This window comes from Protobothrops mucrosquamatus, unplaced genomic scaffold, assembly GCF_001527695.2.
Source record: "Protobothrops mucrosquamatus isolate PMUCROS unplaced genomic scaffold, P.Mucros_1.0 scaffold124, whole genome shotgun sequence".
Classification (NCBI taxonomy): Eukaryota; Metazoa; Chordata; class Lepidosauria; order Squamata; family Viperidae; genus Protobothrops; species Protobothrops mucrosquamatus.
Genome location: NW_015386491.1, coordinates 90,113 through 111,534, shown reverse-complemented (window position 1 = coordinate 111,534; position 21,422 = coordinate 90,113). Strand labels below are relative to the sequence as shown.

The window sequence follows — 21,422 nt, the reverse complement described above, 5'->3', positions numbered from 1 at the left end:
AAGTAATTTTATTAAAAGCGAGGGAAGATAAGATTCCTCACACTGAATATATGGTAAAAAAAGAGAGAGATAAATACAAACAAACTCAGGTAATCCTCGAGTTATGATCACATCAGAATTTCAATTGCTAAGCAAGGCAGTTATTAAGTGAATCATGCCCAATTTTACCTTTTTTGCCATGGTCATTAAACAAATCGCTACAGTTTTGTGACTCATGTGGTCATTAAGCGAATTCAGCTTCCCCCATTAATTACTTCTCACAAGCCAGTCGGGAAGGTCACAAATGGCGATCACGTGGCTCCAGGATGCTGCAATTGTCATAAATACATGCTGGTTGCCAAGCGCTGAAATTTTGATCACATGATTGTGGGGATACTGTAATGGTTATAAGTGTGAGGAATGGTTGTAGGCCACTTTTCTGAGTGCCACCGTAACTTTGAACAGCCACCAAACAGATGGTTTTAAGTCAAAGATCACCTGTAGCTTATAATAAAACAGCTCAGCCTTGCCTGAGGTAATCCCTCCTTATCTAGCCATCTCCAAAAATCTCAAATCTTCTTTGTTTCTATGGGGTCTCAGGGATCAGGTGATTTACTACTGGGCACAGGAGGCTGCCTATTTGCTATTTAAAGGGCCCACTGCTCCCTGCTACAGTTTCTTAAGCCAAAACAGGAGTGAAGTCCAAAATTCAGCTACCCATGAAGCTGTCCAGTGATGGGCCCAAATGCAGTTTTCTAATATTGGGAGGAGGGGGAGAAGTTAAGAACTGATAGGAAAGCAGGTAGTTTTGGTGAGGAAAATAGAATAGAATAGGATTCTATTCACATCCATAATCCAAAACTTCCACTCTAAAAAAATACCCCTCTTTTACATTTTCGTATCTTTTTATATTTGCACAGGACATGGAAAATAATCAAGTGATGCAAATCAGACGTTAGAAATTCAATCTTCAGAAACCAGCTGGAGTCAGTCAGGATTCAACTGACTTGCTACAGGTAGTCCTCGCCTTATAACAGTTCATTTAGTGACTGTTCAAAGTTACAATGGCACTGAAAAAAGTGAGTTATGACCATTTTTCGCATTTATGACCGCTGTAGCATCCCCATGGTCATGTGATCAAAATTTGGATGCTTGGCAACTGATTCATATTTACAACACTTGCAGTGTCCTGGTGTCATGTGATCACCTTTTGTGATCTTACAAGAAATGGGGAAGCCAGATTCACTTAACAACCGTGTTGTTAACTTAACAACTGCAGTGATTCACTTAACATCTGTGGCAAGAACGGTCATAAAATGGGAAATTCACTTAACAAATGTTTCACTTAGCAACAGAAATTTTGGGCTCAGCTGTGATTGTAAGTCGAGGACTATCTGTACTATCCTTCCTATGGTTGTTCTTGAACAAAGAAATTCCAAGGGAAAACTTCAGCTGAAGTTCCATTATTTATATTAATTGGTCTAAATAAGAATCCATGATTTCCCATTTCACTAAGGAGATTAATTAATTCAGCAGTGTTTTATATCAACTGTCACTGCCATTATAAAAAGTCACGGTGATTATTTTGCTTAGCACCAACCTCCAATCATTTCCCTCTGACTTAACTGCTTGCAATTCTAAATCCAAACAAACAATATATATATATATATATACCCACTAAAGATGAATATACATTGGATGGAGCATTTAGTCTGTAAATATCAAATGATAATAACAGTTTTAATCCAAGATAGAATAGCAGAATCATGTAACAACTGAAATCATTAAAACATCAACTTTCTTTACCATCACAACCCCATAAAACATACCTGTAATTGTATATGGGTAGTAATTCCATGCCTTCTCTGTGACATAAAATATTTTGGGGACAACAGCTCTTGCCCAGCTTGGAAGTTTGCTGCAAGAGAAAAAGAACTTGAATCACAAATATAATCCACTCTGTTAATTTCCCCTAATGAACAATAATTAGTAGATGATATAAATTTGTATATATGGCTAAAGAAAGAGATGTATTATATGTTGTAAGCCACCCTGAGTCATTTGAAACAAGATGGGTGGCAAATAAATTCAACAAACAAACATTTCTGTACTAAATACTGCAAAACAGAGGTCTCAAACTTCCCATTTTTCTCATTCGCACGTTTAAAACTTGGATAGTAGTGCCCTAAGAAGTTGTGTCTTCCCAACGGGACAAGAATGGTGGAGTATGGCCAGCCATAAAATACTCATTTTCCAACACGCAGGATTATGAGACTACAAGAAAACGCCAATGATTGGATCAAATGGAATATTTGCTTTCCTGTGTTGCAGTTATAAATTGGGAAATTGTTGTCCATACATAGCAGCCATTTGTTTTTCACAGTGGCAACTGGTCAAAATGTATCTTCCAAGCTTAGTTTTAAATAGCCATAAAACAGGATTATTTTTCCTAGCATCAACATTCAGTAAATATAGTTTGAAATGCAAAAGCTCCCTCAAATCAAGCTTGACTCCAGGTGCTGTCAGTGCAGTTTTGTAGTTTTCCTGGTAGCAACACACAAGTGATTTGGACACTGCCTTTTCCTGGTCTTTTTTTTTCCTAGCAAACACCTGGGGTTTCCCATGATTTATTTATTTATTTTATTTATTTATAAAAATTACTGGCTGCCCATCTTACTACAAATTAATTCTGTGTGACTTACAATTGTATATATAGTGAGGTCTTTAGGCGAGACATGTCAAACACAGGGCCCGGGGGCCGGATGCGGCCCACGAAGTGGTTTCATGTGGCCCGCGAAGCCATCCTGGAAACAGTGAGGGAACGGCCCCCGCTGCCTTGGCCCTAGCCCAGGCCAGCCGGGAGCCAATGTACAATTTTGTGGTGGCCATCTTGGCACTTGCCCCGGTGAACCATACCTTGGCACTTGCCCCGGTCCCACCCCCTTCTCCCAGAGACCCTCAGATCTGTCCCACCCCTGCCCAGGCCCCCACAGGCATCCTTGACGCGAATGATGTAGAACCGCCCACGCCCACCCAGTAGGCTGCACCCACTCTGGCCACACCCACCCAGCCCCCCAAGAGCAACCGCAATGCTGATGCGGCCCTCAGTGAAATTGAGTTTGACACCCCTGCTTTAGGCCCTTATGAAAGGATAGGAGGATTGGGGCCAATCTCAAGATGTTCCAGAGGGCAGGTGATCTCCTCCCCTACTTAACCCTTTTTCTAATAAGCCAGTTACTTATTATAACAAATATATACTTCAGGCATTAATAATGTATTATAATACATAATGTATTATAATACAGTAAAGGACCAAAAATAAATATCCTATTAAAATGAAAATGTTATGATTTTTAAAAATATATGAATTGTACATGTTAGAAACTCAATCCTTTGACTTCATTTGATAATCCTAAATAATCACACCAGTGTTCCTACACTACATAATGTTTAGGTGTTGTATAAACCCTGAAGAGTGAACAACAAAAGTACAGCCTGGTAGCATTTTTCTGATTAACGATCCAAAATGTTAGCTTTGCATTGCATCTAATAACTTTAAGGTTTATTTTGCTCTCCCAATTCTAAAGTTGTTTTCTTATTATCCAGTGGTGGCTGAATGAGTGATGATACTCCTAACATGGGAAAAAATGCAGTCTGCTTGTGTGCTGACGTCAGTATAAATCCTTCTCATATGCTGGTAAGGATCCAGCAGAGAGCAGGGGAGATGATAAAGAGATAGGTGACAAACCCTACAGGAATTGGATTGTGGTTAGCTTAAACAGAAAATGAATAAGATGAATATGCCCAAATCCCAGAACAGGGAATTTTTTGCCAAATAACGTGAAAAATTAGGTGGTCAGTGAGCTGGGACATGCTTACGAATTGGGCGCACAGAAAACGTGGAGGTAGGGCTGCTATGTGTGGAGAACATTTCTTCATGCATTCACTGAGATAAGAAAAAGTAGCAATATGTTTTTCAAACATAAAAGGTATTTTTGTTGGGGGGAAAATAGTCATGATTGCCTTGACTATTGTCAGATGCTGTCATGTGAGTATAATCTTGAGAGGTATCCAGAAGTGCCATTCAGTGTAAAATGCAACAGTGAAGATATTATCCCTTCTGCACTGCTGGTGATCCACATTAAAAAAAAGACTTCATGTATTTATTTACAGTGATTTATATGATTTTTCAGAATACTGTATCACTTGAGCGCACTGTGGTGGCCAGCATGGAGATCTGGAAACGCAAGAATATCAGTCTTAATACCAAGTGCAAAATAATAAATGCTATTGTTTTTTCTGTAACTACCTAGTTGTGAAAACTGGATAAAAACAGATAGAAATTAAATTCCTTCAAATTATGGATGTGGAGATTGCTACTGAGCAGAGCTTAGACAGCAAAGGGGGGAGAGAGAGAGAGGGAGAGGGAGAGAAGAGCATCAAGAAATAAATACCATTGGAAACTAAGTTTACCAAGCTCAGACCCTATTATTTTGATCATACAATTTATTCAAATTCCTTAGAAAAAATTAATTATGTTAAGAATGGCTGGAGGTGCTAGAAAATGAAACTGGCTAAAGCCACACTGGATAGAGACCATCAATAAGATTCTGGTTTAAATGTAGAGATATCAAACCAAGTTGTAAACTATCAAAAGGAATGAAGAAAATTAATAAAGTCATAAATAATTGAACCAAAATAAAGAGTGAGAATGTGTCTCCCACACAATTAATTCTAGGTACCTTACAGTTCTAAAACAATAAAATTATCAAAACCAGTCCACAATGCTGTATATATTGGCAGGGCCAAAAACTTTCCACTAAAATGCTGGCTGCCTTATATAGTGTTAAGCCCTCGGAAAGCCCTGCAGAAAAGCATGAGGTTTGCTAATTTTAAAAATCAGAACAGGCTAAGGGCCATCCAGACCTACAGGCCCCTTGCTCTTCAGTGAGGCACCAACACTGTCAAGACATCCTCCAAGCTTCTTTACTTCCTTGGGGCAGAGGTGTGGAGAGGACTTGCCAGCATGCTTTCTTGGGCTAATCACTTATTGGTTGGGCAGATCCTACTTGGAGCAAAGAGATTTAATGGAAAGAACACAGATGGTTCTGAGCCAGTGATTTCTCAGACACATTTTGAGTTTCTAGCATTTACTTTTTTAAACCTTACCTGGGGTTAGGACCTATCTATCTGAAAGCCCAACTCTTGTGATATTGAGACAATCTGATGTAGTGGTTAAGGTGCTGGATTAGAAAGTGGGAAACTCCCTCAGGCAAAGCTGGGTGATTATGAACCAGTAACTCTCTCTCAGCCCAACTCACCTCAGAGGATTGTTGTGGGGGGAAAACAGGAAAAGGGAGCATTAGGTACGTTGCCTTGCGTTGTAAAAAGTAAAGATGGGATATATTAAATAAATAAATACATAAAGGCATTCAGATGTTAAGAGGAGCCTTCTAATTGGGGCCTGTCTATTGGACGTATCAGAACGGGTCTTCTTCTGCATGGCTCTCAAACTATAGCATGTGTTCTTCATAGAGTTGCATTTGACCCCACCTACTTGTCTATTTCTTCCATCGAAGTAGTAGTAGTAGTAGTAGTAGTAGTAGTAGTAGTAGTAGTAGTAATATTATTATTTCAAAAAACTGCAGCTTCCTGCAATAACTCCAGCAATGCTACAAAAAACTTTGCTACTCGGAACATCTTACATTTTAAAGAGGTATCTGGTTGATACCTAGGATGCTGGCAGGAACCTGTGTCAACCATCAGCGCCAGTCAATTTGAATGTTCAGTTGACTGAGGTCTAATGAATAATGATGATGATGATGATGTTGGAAGGGACCTTGCAGGTCATCTAGTCCAACCCCCTGCTCAGGCAGGAAACCCTATATCATTTCAGACAAATGTCTTTCCAATCTCTTCTTAAAGACTTCCAATGTTGGAGCATTCACAGCTTCTGGAGGGAGGTTGTTCCACTGGTTAATTGTTCTCACTGTCAGGAAGTTTCTCCTTAGTTCTAGGTTGCTTCTCTCTTTGGTTAGTTTCCATCCATTGCTTCTTGTCCTGCCTTCAGGTGCTTTGGAAAATAGCTTGACTCCCTCTTCTTTGTGGCAGCCCCTGAGATATTGGAACACTGCTATCATGTCACCCCTCGTCCTTCTCTAAGTCTCTAAACTAGACTAAACTAGTTTTATGGTTAATTGTCACTAGTTTATCATTGCATTTAATTTTTTATTTTGCATCTATATTTTGCATGTTGTGAGTTGCCTTAAGTATTCAACACCAATAAAAAGGATGACTATCAATCAGATAAATAATTAGAAATTATTTGGCAACAGGATTATGCTGTTCAGGGTATTTAGGAATCTTTAATCAATTTTTCAGATAAATTGTAGCCAGGTGTTTCTTAGAGAGTTTTACAACAGCTTACATTTAAGGTAAAGATGAAGATGCCCCCTGAGTCATATCTGACTCCTGATAACCAGACATGTCCATCCAGGTTTCAAGGCCACAGCATGGAAGCATTTTGTCACAACCATATTTCAGAATCTTTTCTGACTATTCCATCAAGTCTATAGCCCTGAAATTCATCATCCCAGTTTAGACTAGGTCCAGCCTGCTCAGCAGGAGACTGTGATGAACTGTGAGCAAACCCCAAAATTGTATTCTTCTTCCGTTTACACAACTAGTGGACACAAAGCCAAAGGTGATAAAAAAAAATTTTTGATATCCCCTATTATGACAAGCCAACCTGTCCCCAATCAGAGCATCTATAGATACCTTGGGACTGAAATATATCTAGAGAAAACTGGATTGACAAAGCCTTAGCTGAACTATGGTTTATTGCAGGGGTCTCCAAACTTGACAACTTTAAGACTTGTGGACTTCCAACTCCCAGAATTCTCCAGCCAGCATGGAAATAAGAAAGCTTGTTTGTTATATTGGGAACAGTGAACCTCTCAAGTCTCTGAAATGCAGATTTACATTCAAGTTATATAGTAGTTGACTACCATAATTTGTCTGCCTCCACTGATTGGCTTTGTCTTTGATCTCATGTGCTTGGCTGTTGGCCGGTCTTGCCCAGTTTATAGCTTTCCTCCCACAATCTAGTCTTGTAGACATATATCAGGGGGAAGAGTCACAATTTGGAAGCATTTCCTTTCTGACGAGGGAAAGCCATGGAAAAAAGGTTTAAAACAGCCTTCTTTTCTGGAGCCACTAAGATACACCTGCTGCTATTCACACAATACTGTATGTAACATTAGCTGCTACGTTTAAATCTGCAGGTGGCATGCAAAACAATTGCCTAAACTATTTCCATATTTACTCCCAGAGGAAGGTAAATTTATGTATTTAAAACAATTCTCCAAAAAGACAAAAGATCCCCTCCATATGCACATGTGACACACCTGTGCATGATTGCATCTGTATATATGTTTCTGTGTGCATCTACCTACTACCTACAAGAAGCCATCCCCCCACATACTTTCCTGGTGCAAGAAAGCAAAATATATTAATTGAATTAATAAATACTGATTAAGAATTACCTGCAAAATAGGGAAGCCAATTTGTAAAGTTAATTATCTCCAGCCTGCATATATAGACACCATCCTCTCTTTCATGCATCTATTTGTAGGAAGTTGGACTCGGTAAGTATAAAATTCTGCAGGCTCATTCTACAGCAAGATTCTCTGCGTTCCATGGTTCTCAGCCCCAGGTTAGTGGGCATAGGCAGCTGCCATGATGGCCCTGTGTAAGCTAGCTTGTTCTATGGGGCTATAATGAAAACTGGAAAACTTTAATGCTTTCTGTCTTCAAAAAAGATTTGTGCAAGCCTGGAAGGCAAACAGAAATCTAGGCCTGATTACTGTGTGCTAAGAGTTCAACTGTGCAAATTACAGTATCTGGAAAATACTTAGGATTTCTAGTCTCATTCTGTCTGAGTGCTAGTTCCCTTCTCCTCTTGTTACCTTTCACCTGTAGAGGGCCTCTATCACAAGGACAATATTTCAATATTTCACCTACAAAAATTAGACAGCCACTAGATGGCAGCAAAGTTCATTTTCTGTATCTCTTTGCTGCCCTCTGGTGGGTGTTTGGAGTTTGCAACTCAGATAATGGCAGTATTGTATGGTAGTCTTCTCTATTCATGGAAATTCGTCATGTACTCTTCATTTGTGGGGAGTGCCTCCATGGACAGAGAGGCTTCCCACTACACAAATATACATTGGAGAGTGAGAAGAGGAAGGGGAGGGTTAGTAGTTTTTTCCTGTTCTCCCTTGATGGCTCTTCTCCACTTTCAACAGCACCTGCCTTTACTGCTACATATTTGGTAAATGTACATAGCCTTCCGTCTTGAAAGGCAATTATTTGGATTTCCCACAAGTGCTTTGGTTAAACAAATTGAGATTACAATTCAAATATTTCTATGTGGAGTCAATGTTTGCTTTTGCCTCTTCATTACCGTTATTTTGGCAGTATATGATTGGGCATTTGTAATTATTTGATAAGCCTTTCAAAACACCCATTGCATTGACCACTTTACTGATTTTTGAACTCATGATTTTAAATACATTTAAATGTAACATGGTGATATACTGTGGAAGGAAGAGCAGATCAATCTCCCTTAACATCACACTTAAATCTTTTTGGTATGTTTGCCAAGTTCAAATCCAATCTTCTAACCACACGGACTCTTACAGGTTTTTTTTTCTCAAGCCAAGACTACACTAAAGCTAGATTCATATGTCTTGATAAACTGTAATTATCCATCCCTCTCTCTACACACACAGGCAATACCTTTTGTGTTTACTTGTCTTAACAGGAATTCTTCTGCATCAGTGAAGGAAATAATATCCCATGGACAGAGAGATTTCCAGAGATTTTAGATTGCAGTTCCCATAATCCTTTACCACTGAAGATGCTAGTCATAACTGACATTCAAATTGTCCAGAAAGCATCAATGTGCCTGCTCTTGCTATACAATAAATACTTAGACAGCCTATGGGAAACTTCATTTGATGTTTCTATTGCTGTGAATGTACTGATCAAAAAAGGGTGTCTCTCTCAGGTCAGCTCCTGATAACTTAATGTATACATCTATCCAGTTTTTTGCATAGAAGTGCAAAATTGTGCATCAATGATTTCTTATGTCCTCCAGGACTTTTTTTACTTCCTCATCAAACCTCTATAAACCTATGATTCCCTGATAGTTTCCTATTCAAGTACTAACCTAGTTTCAACTTTGCTTAGCTTCTGATCCTAGTAGTGCTACCCATTACTTTTTCTCTCAACTGCACAAGGCAGGCAGAAATTACTAACAATATATATAAGATAAATATTTCTCAGTATCTATTTTAGCACAAAAGAGAATAATGATGGTTTCTGTAGTACCAATATATCCCCCTCCCCAATTAATCTTTTTGTATTTCTTGGCTGGTATTTGTCTCTTGTACCATTAATTCTCACATTTCTGATTCCAAATCTATTAGGTTGCAAATGTGAGAATGTCACTGAGATAGATTGCCAATGCACATATATTTTTATTGCAGTTAGTGATCAAACTGACATATTTCTTGATGGAAAGACAGGGTACACAGAGAAAAAATGCAAAAATAGATATGCAGATTGCATAAAAAAGAGGGGTGGATGGGTGGGTGGATTGATGGACATATAGACAAATATGGATCTAAAAGTACATGGAAAAATACTGTACTTAACTCTTAATTAGATAAACTTCTGTATTTCTATATAGATTTCTATTATACAAGTGTATTAAGACTAATACAGAGACTTAATAGTTATTATAAGATATAAATAGTTAACATAATATTAGATATAAATACATTTAATGTGTGAAATCTTGTAGTGGAATCTTCAGCTAGAGTGGGGAGTGGGTTAAAGAAACAGGCAAGCTTGGAGTGGTTGCAGGGAAGGAATAGACTGAAACCTGATCCTCACACACACACAAACACACATACAAAAGTTGAAGCTTTTATCTGACTGTTCCCAAGAGATGCAGTCAATCTGGGGAGATAAATAGGCAAGTAATAATAAAGAAATTACTCTGATCAGCTCACAATGTTGTTTTGGCTCCTTGCACTTGACAGAGTAGACATTGAAAAGATAACAGTCTGCCTAGAACAGGGGTAGGCAACCTTGGCTCTTTTATGACTCGTGGACTTCAACTCCCAGAATTCCTGAGCCAGCTATGCTACCCCTGGCCTAGAATATCTCAAATAAGGGAGATCGAGTCTTCAATCCAAGGTCTATGTCTCTCTCTGGGTGTGCTGAGATCAAGTTTACTTGGGGTTCAGTTGCTTGGGAATGCAACTCAAAGTGGATAAAGTCTAAGATACATAAGTGATTGCATTTTAACTAATCCAGAACTGTTTTGATGGATCAACTGAGAAAATCTGATCAACATTACTCCTCTTACTAAGAAAATCTTTGCAAATTCATGAACAAACTCTGACTTTAGCTTGAAGCTGCGGGTCTAGACTTTCAGTTAGATAATAGAACAAACTTAGTATCCAGCTGGACAAAAGCTGGCTTACAATGTATAAATTAATAAAGCTTAATTAGTTTAATCATGTAAAATATCTACACGGTTATTAACATTCAAAACTGACTCGATGGCCCATAATCAATCTAAAAGTGAATGCAATGTGAATTGGGGCAATATAAAATATTAACATGTGGGTTTGGGAAATTTTATGCAAGATGGAATGAAACCTTATTAAAAGGTTTCTTTTTCTGGATACACTAAAGAGACTTACAAATTCTCATCTGTAAAGTGATAGGCTGTACCAGTTGAATACAAAGGAATTCACACCCTCAGTAATTTAACTGATTTAAATGGAACAATGCATTTTAGCATACAGTATTGCTTTCAATACCTGATTTCAACTGAAACTATACTAATATAGCACCTTTAATATAATTAGCACCTTTCTTGGCATTTGAAAGGGGTGATGGAGAACAGAAGGTAGTTAATGTCTTCTTTAATATAGAAAGTAACTTAAAATTAAAATTGGCTAATAATAATCTACTATCTACCATTGTGTATAACTTTAAGCCAACATTTCTGTTTGCTTTGCAAGGTATTGGCTGGGAAGGGAGATTCAAGATGGAGAGTTTATTTAATCTTTTAAGTCTGATGTGCCTTCCTCACATTTGTGTAATTTTCGCTTCTTGGTTTGCCAGCTACGTGGGACTTGACTGAGGGGGCCACGATCACCTAGTCAATGTATTGGTCTGGTACTACCTTTGAAAACTTTTCAGAAACTGCAACTGCTGCACCATGGGTTGGCCCGTCTACTGGATGTGAGAACTGAAACAGTCATGCATTATGGGTTTTGTGGATACTGCATTGGTTTCCAACAGGTTTGAGGATGCCGATCTTAAGCTATAAAACTCTATATGGCCTGGCTCCTAAGTCTCACCAAGACTTCTTCAAGCTGAAGATGCCAGTCCTATATGCACACTATTGGAAAGGAAGCTTCAGGTTTCTCTTCTCTATCAAGTTAGGGGTAGCAGGGACAGACTTTCTTGCCAGCTATCCAGCTCTATCATCAGAGGTGCAGACTGGCCTCACCTAATGTCCTCCAGAAAATCAATAAAAGCAGCACTTTTTCGTAAGGTGTTTGTGGAATGGTAGTGTCATACATTATATATGAACAGGGCAATCATAGGAGATGGACACTGTTTCCTGGAAGCCTAGTGGGTGTCTTTAAGAAAATATCTTTACCTTGTTATAAGGTTTTATTTGCAACTGTAATGTTTGGCTGTGACTATAAACTATGAGCCACCTGGATTTGTTTTGCAATCTGGTGGTACTGCCATGAGTCATTTGATTTTACTGACAAATAAATTAAAAATACTGCCAAACTTGTGATAAATAAATATTTCAAAAATCAAGTCTGCCTGCAAGTGTGACATTTTTTAAATTGGAGAGAACTGGGTATGAAACTTTAAAAAGCAAAAAAAAAAAAAAGGGGGGGGACCAATATCCAGAACTGAGTATTCCTGAACAGGTAGTCCTTGTTTAGTGAACATAACTGGGACTGGCAACTTGGTCATTAAACAAAGCAACTGTTTATGTGAAATATCACAATGTTACAATCTTACTAGCTTTCCTTTGCTTTTCAGACCTGCAAAGTTCGTAAACACGAGGACTGGTTGCCAAGGGTTTCTTTTTCGTCAACGCCATAACTGTGAATGGTCACTAAACAAGGCAGTTGCTAAACGAGGACTGCCTGTATCTTTATTAGAGCAAGCCAATAGCACAAAAAAGTACAGATTCTTGAATTCTCCAGAAGTCTTCCTCAAGGCCCTATAAAAGCAGGAAAAGGGGAAGAAGCAGAAATATATAACAAGGAGAGGGGTTGGGAGAGGAAGAAAGGACCAGGTCTTTCAGGTCTTCTATGCCACATACCATGGGGTATGCAGTCATTGTACCAGGAATGATTTTTTTAGTGATGGATGTTAATTCCCATCTCTCATCCATGAACAACAACAACAACAAAAAATCCCCACATTTTCCTCTGTGCGTTTTCATCACTGTCTTAGTTTAAACCATTTACATTAAGCTGCTCCAACTTCAAATCATCCATTATTATGACAGGGGACACCACAAACTCTCAAAATGTTGTGGTAAACATCTGCCAAGCTGTCTTTTCATGTTTGCTTTGATTTATAAGTCATTCACCACTACCAATATTAAGCAGGATCGGTGCAGACTAAACAACAACCAGTTATAATGAAGCATCAATTTAGCAGGTTCAATACACCTCGGATGCAATGCAATGAAACGAATCCATTGCTGGGCTTCTTCAGCCTGTTCTGTTATTTCACCCTTTTGGAATGCCACAGAGTAAAACCATTTATAGTACCGTCAAACCCACCAAGCAGACCAGACTAAGAAACAACTCCATAGGATGCTAAGATCACTTTTACTGAGGGCAGCTATCATTACAGAATCTTGCAGGTCTGATTGTGATGGGCCTCCTCCCCCTTTTATACCCATGCGAATTAGGGAGGTGCCTATCTGAGCCCCTTACACAGACTGTCTACTAGTTTTGAACTGAAGTCATGCTTTTCTGCTTATTGCATGGTAACAAATCTGGCCTATCTGTCAAGATCATCTTCCTTATGTTCTACCAATACTGATGGTTGGGTAGTTTAGCATCATTGTGCAGTGCCAATGGCTGTAGGCACAGCACTCTGTCCACACCAGGGGTAGGCAACCTTGGCTCTTTTATGACTTGTGGACTTCAACTCCCAGAATTCCTGAGCCAGCCATGCTGGCTCTGGAATTCTGGGAGTTGGAAGTCCACAAGACATAGAAGAGCCAAGGTTGCCTACCCCTGGTCTACATTTTAAGGTGACAGTAGCCGAATGATGGAAAACATGGCTGACTACAGAATGGTGGAGACAGAGCATGCCCACATCAACTTTAAACAGTCAGTAAGTGATACTCTGAGCATTGGTCATTGTGAAAAACTGATGCAAAGCAGCTCAAGGACAAAACTCTCCTGTCTTTTGATGTCCAATTCAGTTTTTGGGCCAGGATTCTAAACCTACCTGCTATGAACCACTCAACCACTTCTATGAACGATTTAATAATAATGAGCCAGACTTGCAAGTGGTGACTTCTGGCCCTTTCCTTGACTGGCCTTCTGTCGCCAGTCCAGAAAATTCCAAAACCCATTGTTTATCTGAAAAAATTATAAAGTTGCTGGGGCTATGTGGGTTGTGGACTTCAGCCTACGCAGAGTGTGTCAAACACAATTCTGAACAATGTGGTCCTGTGCTAGCATTTTAATTTGCCATATTGACTGTTCCTTCAAGATGTGCAAAGACAATCTATAACAATTCAAATTGCAGTAATTCCACCCCACTAACTTTTGGCCCAATTTGCTTAGTAAAGTAAATTGTGAGCTAAATTCTTCTGATTGCATTATCTAAGCGAAAGCGCCAGCTAAGGAACAAGCCAGGTTCATACTTAATGGATCAACTTTTGACCAATGCATTGCATAACATCCAGCAGAAAAATACAGTGAAAAACTCCCTGTGCTGCCTTCTCTGAGCTGAAGATAGCATTTGATTTAATCCCTAGACAGAGATGTTTTGCAAGAGACTGATAACCAGAACTACAGATCACCATTTACTTTGACCAATTATGGTGTTGCATGAGAATGCCTACTTGCACTGATGATGAATTTTTTCACTACCATTCCCCACTCTAAAGACTATTAAAATAGAGATACATCATTGTCCTTCTTATTTAACTATTACAGGTAATCCTCCACTTGCAATCACAATTGAGCCCAAAATTTCTGTTATTAAGTGAAATATTTTGCCCCATTTTACAACCTTTCTTGCCACAACTGTTACGTGAATCACTGCAGTTGTTAAATTAGTAACACGGCTGTTAAGTGAATCTGGCTTCTCCATTGACTTTGCTGATCAGAAGGTCGCAAAAGGTGATCATATGACCCCAGGACACTGCAACCGTCATAAATATGAGTCAGTTGCCAAGCGTCTGAATTTTAATCATGTGACCGTGGGGATGCTGCAATGGTTGTAAATGTGAAAAATAGTCATAAATCACTTTTTTCAGTGCTTTTGTAACTTCGAATTGATGTAAGTCAAGGACTACCTGTATATCAATCCCATAGTATAGGCTTTCTCAAAATTTAAATCCCCCTCCATAAGCCCTTTTCCATCTTCCTTTCTGCATATGATGTCATCCTTCTTTCCAGGACTCAGTTTGCCCTTCAGAAGAGATTAGAAAACCAGAATAACAGAGTTGGCAGGAATTCTGCTCAAGCAAGAGACCCTATACCCAGACTCTCCAGCATTAGCAATATTCTGCCATAATAATAAAAAAAACCTTTAATTTTACTCTAAAATGAAGGTGGTCATATTCAATAAGAGACGTACCAACTGCCATCATAATTGGGGGGAAAAATGGTGTCCACACTAAACAGATTAAGGGTTTTAAATATTTAGCAATCCACTTTCAATTTCCTAGTACTTGGAAACAACAAAATCTGAGAAATTACAATAGATGTGCCCCAAAGGCTTAGAACATTATAATTAAAAAAAATTTCATTGCAATGGTAATAACTTTGTCCCTGCAGTAGTTAAATTGTTTAGAGTAAAGGTGCTAAGCCTTCTATTTTACAGCATCCACTCTATGCCAATAAAGATAAAATGAGCTCAAATGCAATTAAGACAAAATTCATAAGAACAGCACTTTGCAATCTTCAATCTGCATCAAATAAAGTTTTTTTTTATATTAGAACTAGGCTATTTTATGTGGAGATCTGCATGGTAATGCCTCACTTGAAATACTGGCTGAAACAGATGTTCTGAGGTGAAATCCCGATCCAGTCTATTCTCACAGGAAAGTCCAACTTTTTCCAAAGTCTCAACATCCTTTTTGTAGTATGGTGACCAAAATTGGTTGCAGTATTCAAGGTGTGGTCTTACTAGGGTTTTATAAAGTGGCACTTATACTTCACATGATCTTGATTCTATGCCTCTGCTTATACAACCCAGGACTGTATTAGCTTTTTTTGGCTGCTGCTGCACACTGCTGGCTCATATTCAGGTGATCATCCACCAGGACTCAAAGGTCCCTCTCACAATTACTGTTTTTGAGCCAGGTCTCACCTAATCTGTACCTTTGATTTTTCCTGCCTAAATGTAAAACTTTGCTTTTCTCTCCATTAAAATTCATTAAATTCATATCTATGGAGATTCTCAATCATCTAGGTCATGGTTGTCCCAAAAGTGTTTTTCAAAAGGCAACTGGACTTTCTTGGTTTTTTGTCTTTGAACAAACTAAGCCTAGCAGGTTTCAGCCTGGCATGTAATCTTACATTTTGTTGGTACTTAGCTGTTCCGCTGATGTCAATAAATGTTAGCAAGCATCTAGTCTTATGCAAGCTCTGACAATCCCTTTAAAATATCTATTTCAATAGGCCTTGCCTAATTTATAGGTTCTTATTTTTTTCTTCAATCAGATAAAGATATATTTCTAGACAGGCTTGGAATGAGAGGTCTGTGCGCAAGGTTGAGTATGTTAATCAACCTTGCGCACAGACCTCTCATTCCAAGCATGTCTAGAAATATATCTTTATCTGAGGGCTCTTGTTTGAGGGCAATGCTGTGGTTGAGTTTAAAGAAACATTTTACCTCAACAGATTTTTCAACTTGAACATAGCTGGTTGCGCAAATGCTACACTTACCAAAGGTCAGAAGTATTAAGATTCTAGGGCTGCACTGCATGATGTAAGGGGCACATAGTTGCTATGTCTGTTACCAAGGTCGCAAGCTCAATAGAAGTCAATGGACCCCAGGCTTAGAGGCAAAAAAAGTAAGGCATCAATATTTAGTTAGACCACCACTAATCAAATGACAGTAAAGCAATATATATATATTTTTAGAAACCACAATATATCTCATGAATGACGGTAAAAGTAACAAGGTTTACAAAATATCTTACAAAATATGCAGACTTTGTTTAAGAAAGTATCAGACAAGAAAAAATATTTCACTCGATAAATCATTAATACTGCTTCTTTGGGGCAGTGATGCACAAGGTTAGTAATCATTCATGATGGTGCTGTTCTTTACTAAGATATTTTGCCACCTAAGGAGGTCACTAAAATATATTTCTTATGAAGCTAGGTTGGATATTCCTGTCGTAAGCAGTTCTTTGTATGCTGTGAGCCAGACTGATTTTATCCAAGTTGCTGATGTTGGACAAATAGAAACGAGGTCAGACGTTGACCTTGGTACCAAAAAGAATTTTATTTTAAAAGCAAGTTTTCTGCCTGCAAAGGTTTTTGTTACTGATTTGGGAGTTTCAGACATATTTACTTCGCTGGGCCTCAGTTATAGCAATATAACTTTCTCTTCTGTTGTAACTAATGTATCAGAGAGTCTGAAAACCATAGGAAAAAACCGAACAAATTAAATCTCGGATTCCTTTTGAGCAGAAAGCCTAGAATGATCATACTCAAGTTGGTCCACGAAACTATCTTCAAGCATTCACATAACGTGTTGGATTTCAATGAGAGCTTGTTTACATGACACCCTGACCTAAATCTTTGAGATTGGGGGGGTGGGGGGGTTGCTCATGCAAATCTGCACAAATATTGATAAGTTTAACCTGTGAATTGCACAAGTTTTGATCAGTATCAATTCCCATTGATGATCCGATCCAGACCACATGCAGTATAGCTAGTCCTCAATTTATGACCACAGCTGAGCCCAACATTTCAATTGCTAAGCAAGACAGCTGTTGAGTTCTGTCCCATTTTGTGACCTTTCTTGCCACAGTTGTTAAATGAAACACTGCAGTTGTCAAATTAGAAACACCGTTCTTAAGTGAATCTGGCTCCTCCATTGACTTTGCTTGTCAGAAGGTCGTAAAAGGGGATCGCGTGACCCCGGGACGCTGCCACCGTCATAAATACATGCCAGTTTGCAAGTATCTAAATTTTGATAAAATTTGATCGTGTGATCACGGGGATGCTGCGACGGTCTGAAGTGTGAACACGTTCGTAAGTCACTTTTTTTCAATGCCGCTGTAACTTTGAACAGTCACTAAACGAATGGCTGTAAGTCGAGGACTATTTGTACTATGTGTTTTCCCCCCCATGTGAACACATATTTTGCTTAAGTTTATTTATAATTTCAGCTGCTTTTTCACTATCTCTGTTCATTTTCACAACTTTCCTTTCTCCAGAGTTTTTAACATGAAGGAAGGAAGAAAGTGGCTGGCCACATACAGTATCTGAGCCAGTTAAGCATGTAATTTATAGGAGGAGACCTGGTCATTCTCAGGGTACGTCCTACTGTGTGATTCTCTTTAAGATTGATGACTAAAGCCATAGTTTACTTCCCAAAGCTGCATATGCATTAGGGGAAGATGCAATGGCAGAACGCTTACAGGATTTTTTACCTATTCAGATAGACCCGTTTTTCTGTCAGCTGACCATTCCCGTAGTTTGGATCTTCATAGGGCTCATTCTGTACCACTTCCACACCTTCTCCACGATCACTCTGCTCGTGGCTATGTTTACTGATCATGTACAGCTGTCCAATTCTGTACTGCAATGCAAAAAGAAGGAAAAAGTGTAATTAGGCGATGGATTTATTTATTTATTTATTTTTACAAAATCCTTAAAGGAAACATCTTCATAGTGAGCAGCACATTTAAAAATAATTATAGGAACTACTAACAATGCTAAAAGCCGATTGTTTCAGGTGCAAAGAACCAGGAACACTCGCTGAGTTCAAAGCACAGGGTCTAGGAGATGACCCAGTTGAGCCCGAGGGAGGGGTCAAGCATGTCATCGGTTTAGAGCAGCGGTTCTCAACCTACAGGTTGCGACCCCATTTGGGGTTGATCGACCATTTCACGGGGGTCGCCAAGCAAGGCTGTCCGCCATTTTTTCCCCTTTTCCGGCGGGTGCCTTACCTCCCTTGAGCTGGGCCAGCTGGTGGTTGGCCTGCTCCGTCTCTGCTGCTTGCCAGCTACACCTCAGCCGGCGCAGGGGGCAGAACCACGCATGCGCGGCGCTCCCGGGCAGGGAAAGTCCTCGACTTACGACCGGTTGGGTAGTCCTCGACTTATGACCGGTTTAGTCCTCGACTTACGACCGGTTTAGTCCTCGACTTATGACCGGTTGGGGTCACGGCATTAAAAAGGTTGAGAACCACTGGTTTAGAGTCCCTTTGCTCCCAAGAAATCTAAATCCAGCCCACCTTGAATTTCCTTGACTCTAACCTACTGCCAATTTGGCTTGACCGTTAATAGATCAGATTCTTGTAGAGAGCTAGCATGGAAAAATTTGTACTCGTTTGAACAACCTTGGTTCCTGGTTTCTTGCGTCTAACATAGAAGAGTTTATTACTGCTACTTATACACAAGAATCTGGTCAACTAATGGCCAAAGCTAAAATGGTTCAACAGAATTCATGGGGGTGGGGGGGTTGGACTTGGGTCTCTTGTGGCTGTGCAATGATTCCAAACTAATGACACATTTAACCCTGCCTTCCAGTTCAGCGTGCTCATCTTCTACACTGTGGTTATAATAATACGGTATGTTTGGAAATCCCTTTATACAGAGCCCCCTTAGAAAGCCTTGATACCTATCTAGACAAAATTACAGTGTGATGTATCTTTCATGGTTCCGATAGGATGAAACCAGTTAAAAGAACTTCAAGGCAAGATTTCTTCCTTAAAGAACATTTTATTTGGAAACAAAGTATCGGCACTAGATACAAAGTAACAAATTGCAATTCCTCCGGGCTTTTCTCTCCATCCCCTCAGCCCACCAAAAACCTATCAGAATATGTCCTTGAGTTCACACACTTCTACATTATTATGGCTAGCTAGGGCTTTTTTTGTCATAGAATGCACCGGAACTGAGTTCCAGCACCTTTTTTCAACAGATTTTCCAGAGTTACCTTGAACAAAATCCTAGTCTTTTAGATACACTAAAAATTGAAGGTTTTTTTTTTCAACTACAAAGGTAAACCTTGTAGGGTACGCAAGGTGGGTTATATGACGTGTGTGAGTTCCGGCACCTTTTTTTTTATTTACAAAAAAAGCACTGTGGCTAGCTAAACAGTCAGGCATCTATCCCATCCCCCTTTCTACATCTGAACTCTGAGAGAACAGAAAGGCACCTTAAAAGCAAAAGTAAAAAGGGCTGCTGGTTCTCAGTTGTCAGAGCGACGACATCCATTGTCACAGCGTTGACAGTATCTGTAAATTGTCCCACATGAAATGGCCCCAAGATTATAGGGGGGAGGGTGAGTAGCATTTCAACCTATTGCATATATACACACAGGCTTTGAACTCTAAGTGCAGCCAGCAAATGCTGCACGGATTGTATAAACAGCTCATTTGTCTGCTCAATTCAGTTTGTGGACGCATCACATCTGATCTAGTTGGGACATACTAAAATCTCCAACAAGCTATTGTTTTTCTGGCAACATTATGGACATGGTTTACCATTGCCTGCTTTTACTTGCTGGCTCAGGAATTCTGGGAGTCAAAGTCAATAAGTTGTAAAGGGACCATAGTTGCCCACCCTGACATATAGTTTAAAGCCCTGGGATTTCCTTATAGACGCCACATATTAACCTGGGCATTATAAACTGAAGAAAATAATATTGAAGATATTTTCAAAGGAGTTTGGAAATTCCTTAGAATCTATCTGCAAATAGAAGTCCAAGTTTCCCAAATGTTTCATAACTATTACAGCAACAAAAAAACATCACGTGAAACCAATTGAACCATCTGCAGTAATGTGAAACTCAGTACAATTCTGGGGAGGTTTTCAGTTAAAAAACCATCCATCTAAAATGTGTGGTATTTAACTATTTTCATGACAGAATGTGATTTCAATTTAGCGGAGTGAAAAACATCTTTTAATACAGTTTTTTTTAAGTCTTGTAACACTAGTTCGCTTTGTTGGAATTAGAGACAGCTATAAATATTTGTGTGACTAAACTGGGTACTGTATTTTTCAAAGTTTGTGGTTTTCCATTTTGTTTAGCTTTGTTACAAAATGCTGAACAAAGAGCAAGTATCAAATTGTGGTGTGATTTTCAGTTATGAAAAACTCTGCTGGGGTTGCTAATAATGTAAAAGGGAAAGATCCTGCTACTTAAGATAGAATGAGTAGGGCAAGCTATATAACTAGGCATGTATCCTGGAATTAGGGAGATGCGCATTTCTCAGCGTACTACAACTGAAATTGTATTATTACCCACAACAAAGCTCCACAACACGATCTTTAGGCCCTTCAAGTGTTTTATACAAAAACAAGTTCTTCAGCTGTGTGAACTAACATTTAAACTGTTATTTTTAAACGGTGCTTAACAAGAGCATAAAGGATTTTGTTATAATTAAGGTATTCCCCAGACGACCACTTTTATAGCATAATATTTAAAAGCTTGTGAGTCTTCTGACTCGCAGAGATACTTTTCTTCTTTAAAACTGCATAAACGCAGATTGCCCCCAAAGCCCAGCCTTTCCTCTGTTGAAGCCAAGAATAATTTTACGTCAAAGCTCTGGCTTGTATATTATAGAATACAATACTAAAGTTTCCTCCTCCCTCCTTATCCCAAAAGTAACTGGAAAGAAAAGAAAGAGAAAAAGATTATAGCCTTGACTTTCTGACAAAAAATATCTAGGACAAGCTGCTCTAGTTACGACATCGTCTGTGTCAAGCTTGGGAAATCAGGAAATCCAGGCAGTTCAAGGCAGTTCAAATGAATGCAAAATTTATTGCAAGCTTAAACTCTCTACAAAAATCTGAACTACTAACTGTCAAAGCAAACTGGTGGTAGATAAGAGTCAACAAAATTTAAGCTGGGCTAGACTTAGATCTCTTGTGGGCGCGAAGGGACTCA

General features: G+C 39.1%; 1 protein-coding gene across 1 annotated transcript in view; it reads right to left on the bottom strand.

The window, feature by feature from the left end:
* The window catches only part of PITPNC1 (phosphatidylinositol transfer protein cytoplasmic 1), a 167,554-nt gene that overhangs the window by 66,519 nt on the left and 79,613 nt on the right, over window positions 1-21,422 (bottom strand). The window contains exons 2-3 of the mRNA XM_015812961.1: window positions 17,957-18,105; window positions 1,809-1,897 (exon numbers count right to left, since the gene is read on the bottom strand). Of these exons, the coding sequence (XP_015668447.1) occupies window positions 1,809-1,897; window positions 17,957-18,105 (238 nt within the window). The remainder of the gene's footprint in view (window positions 1-1,808; window positions 1,898-17,956; window positions 18,106-21,422) is intronic.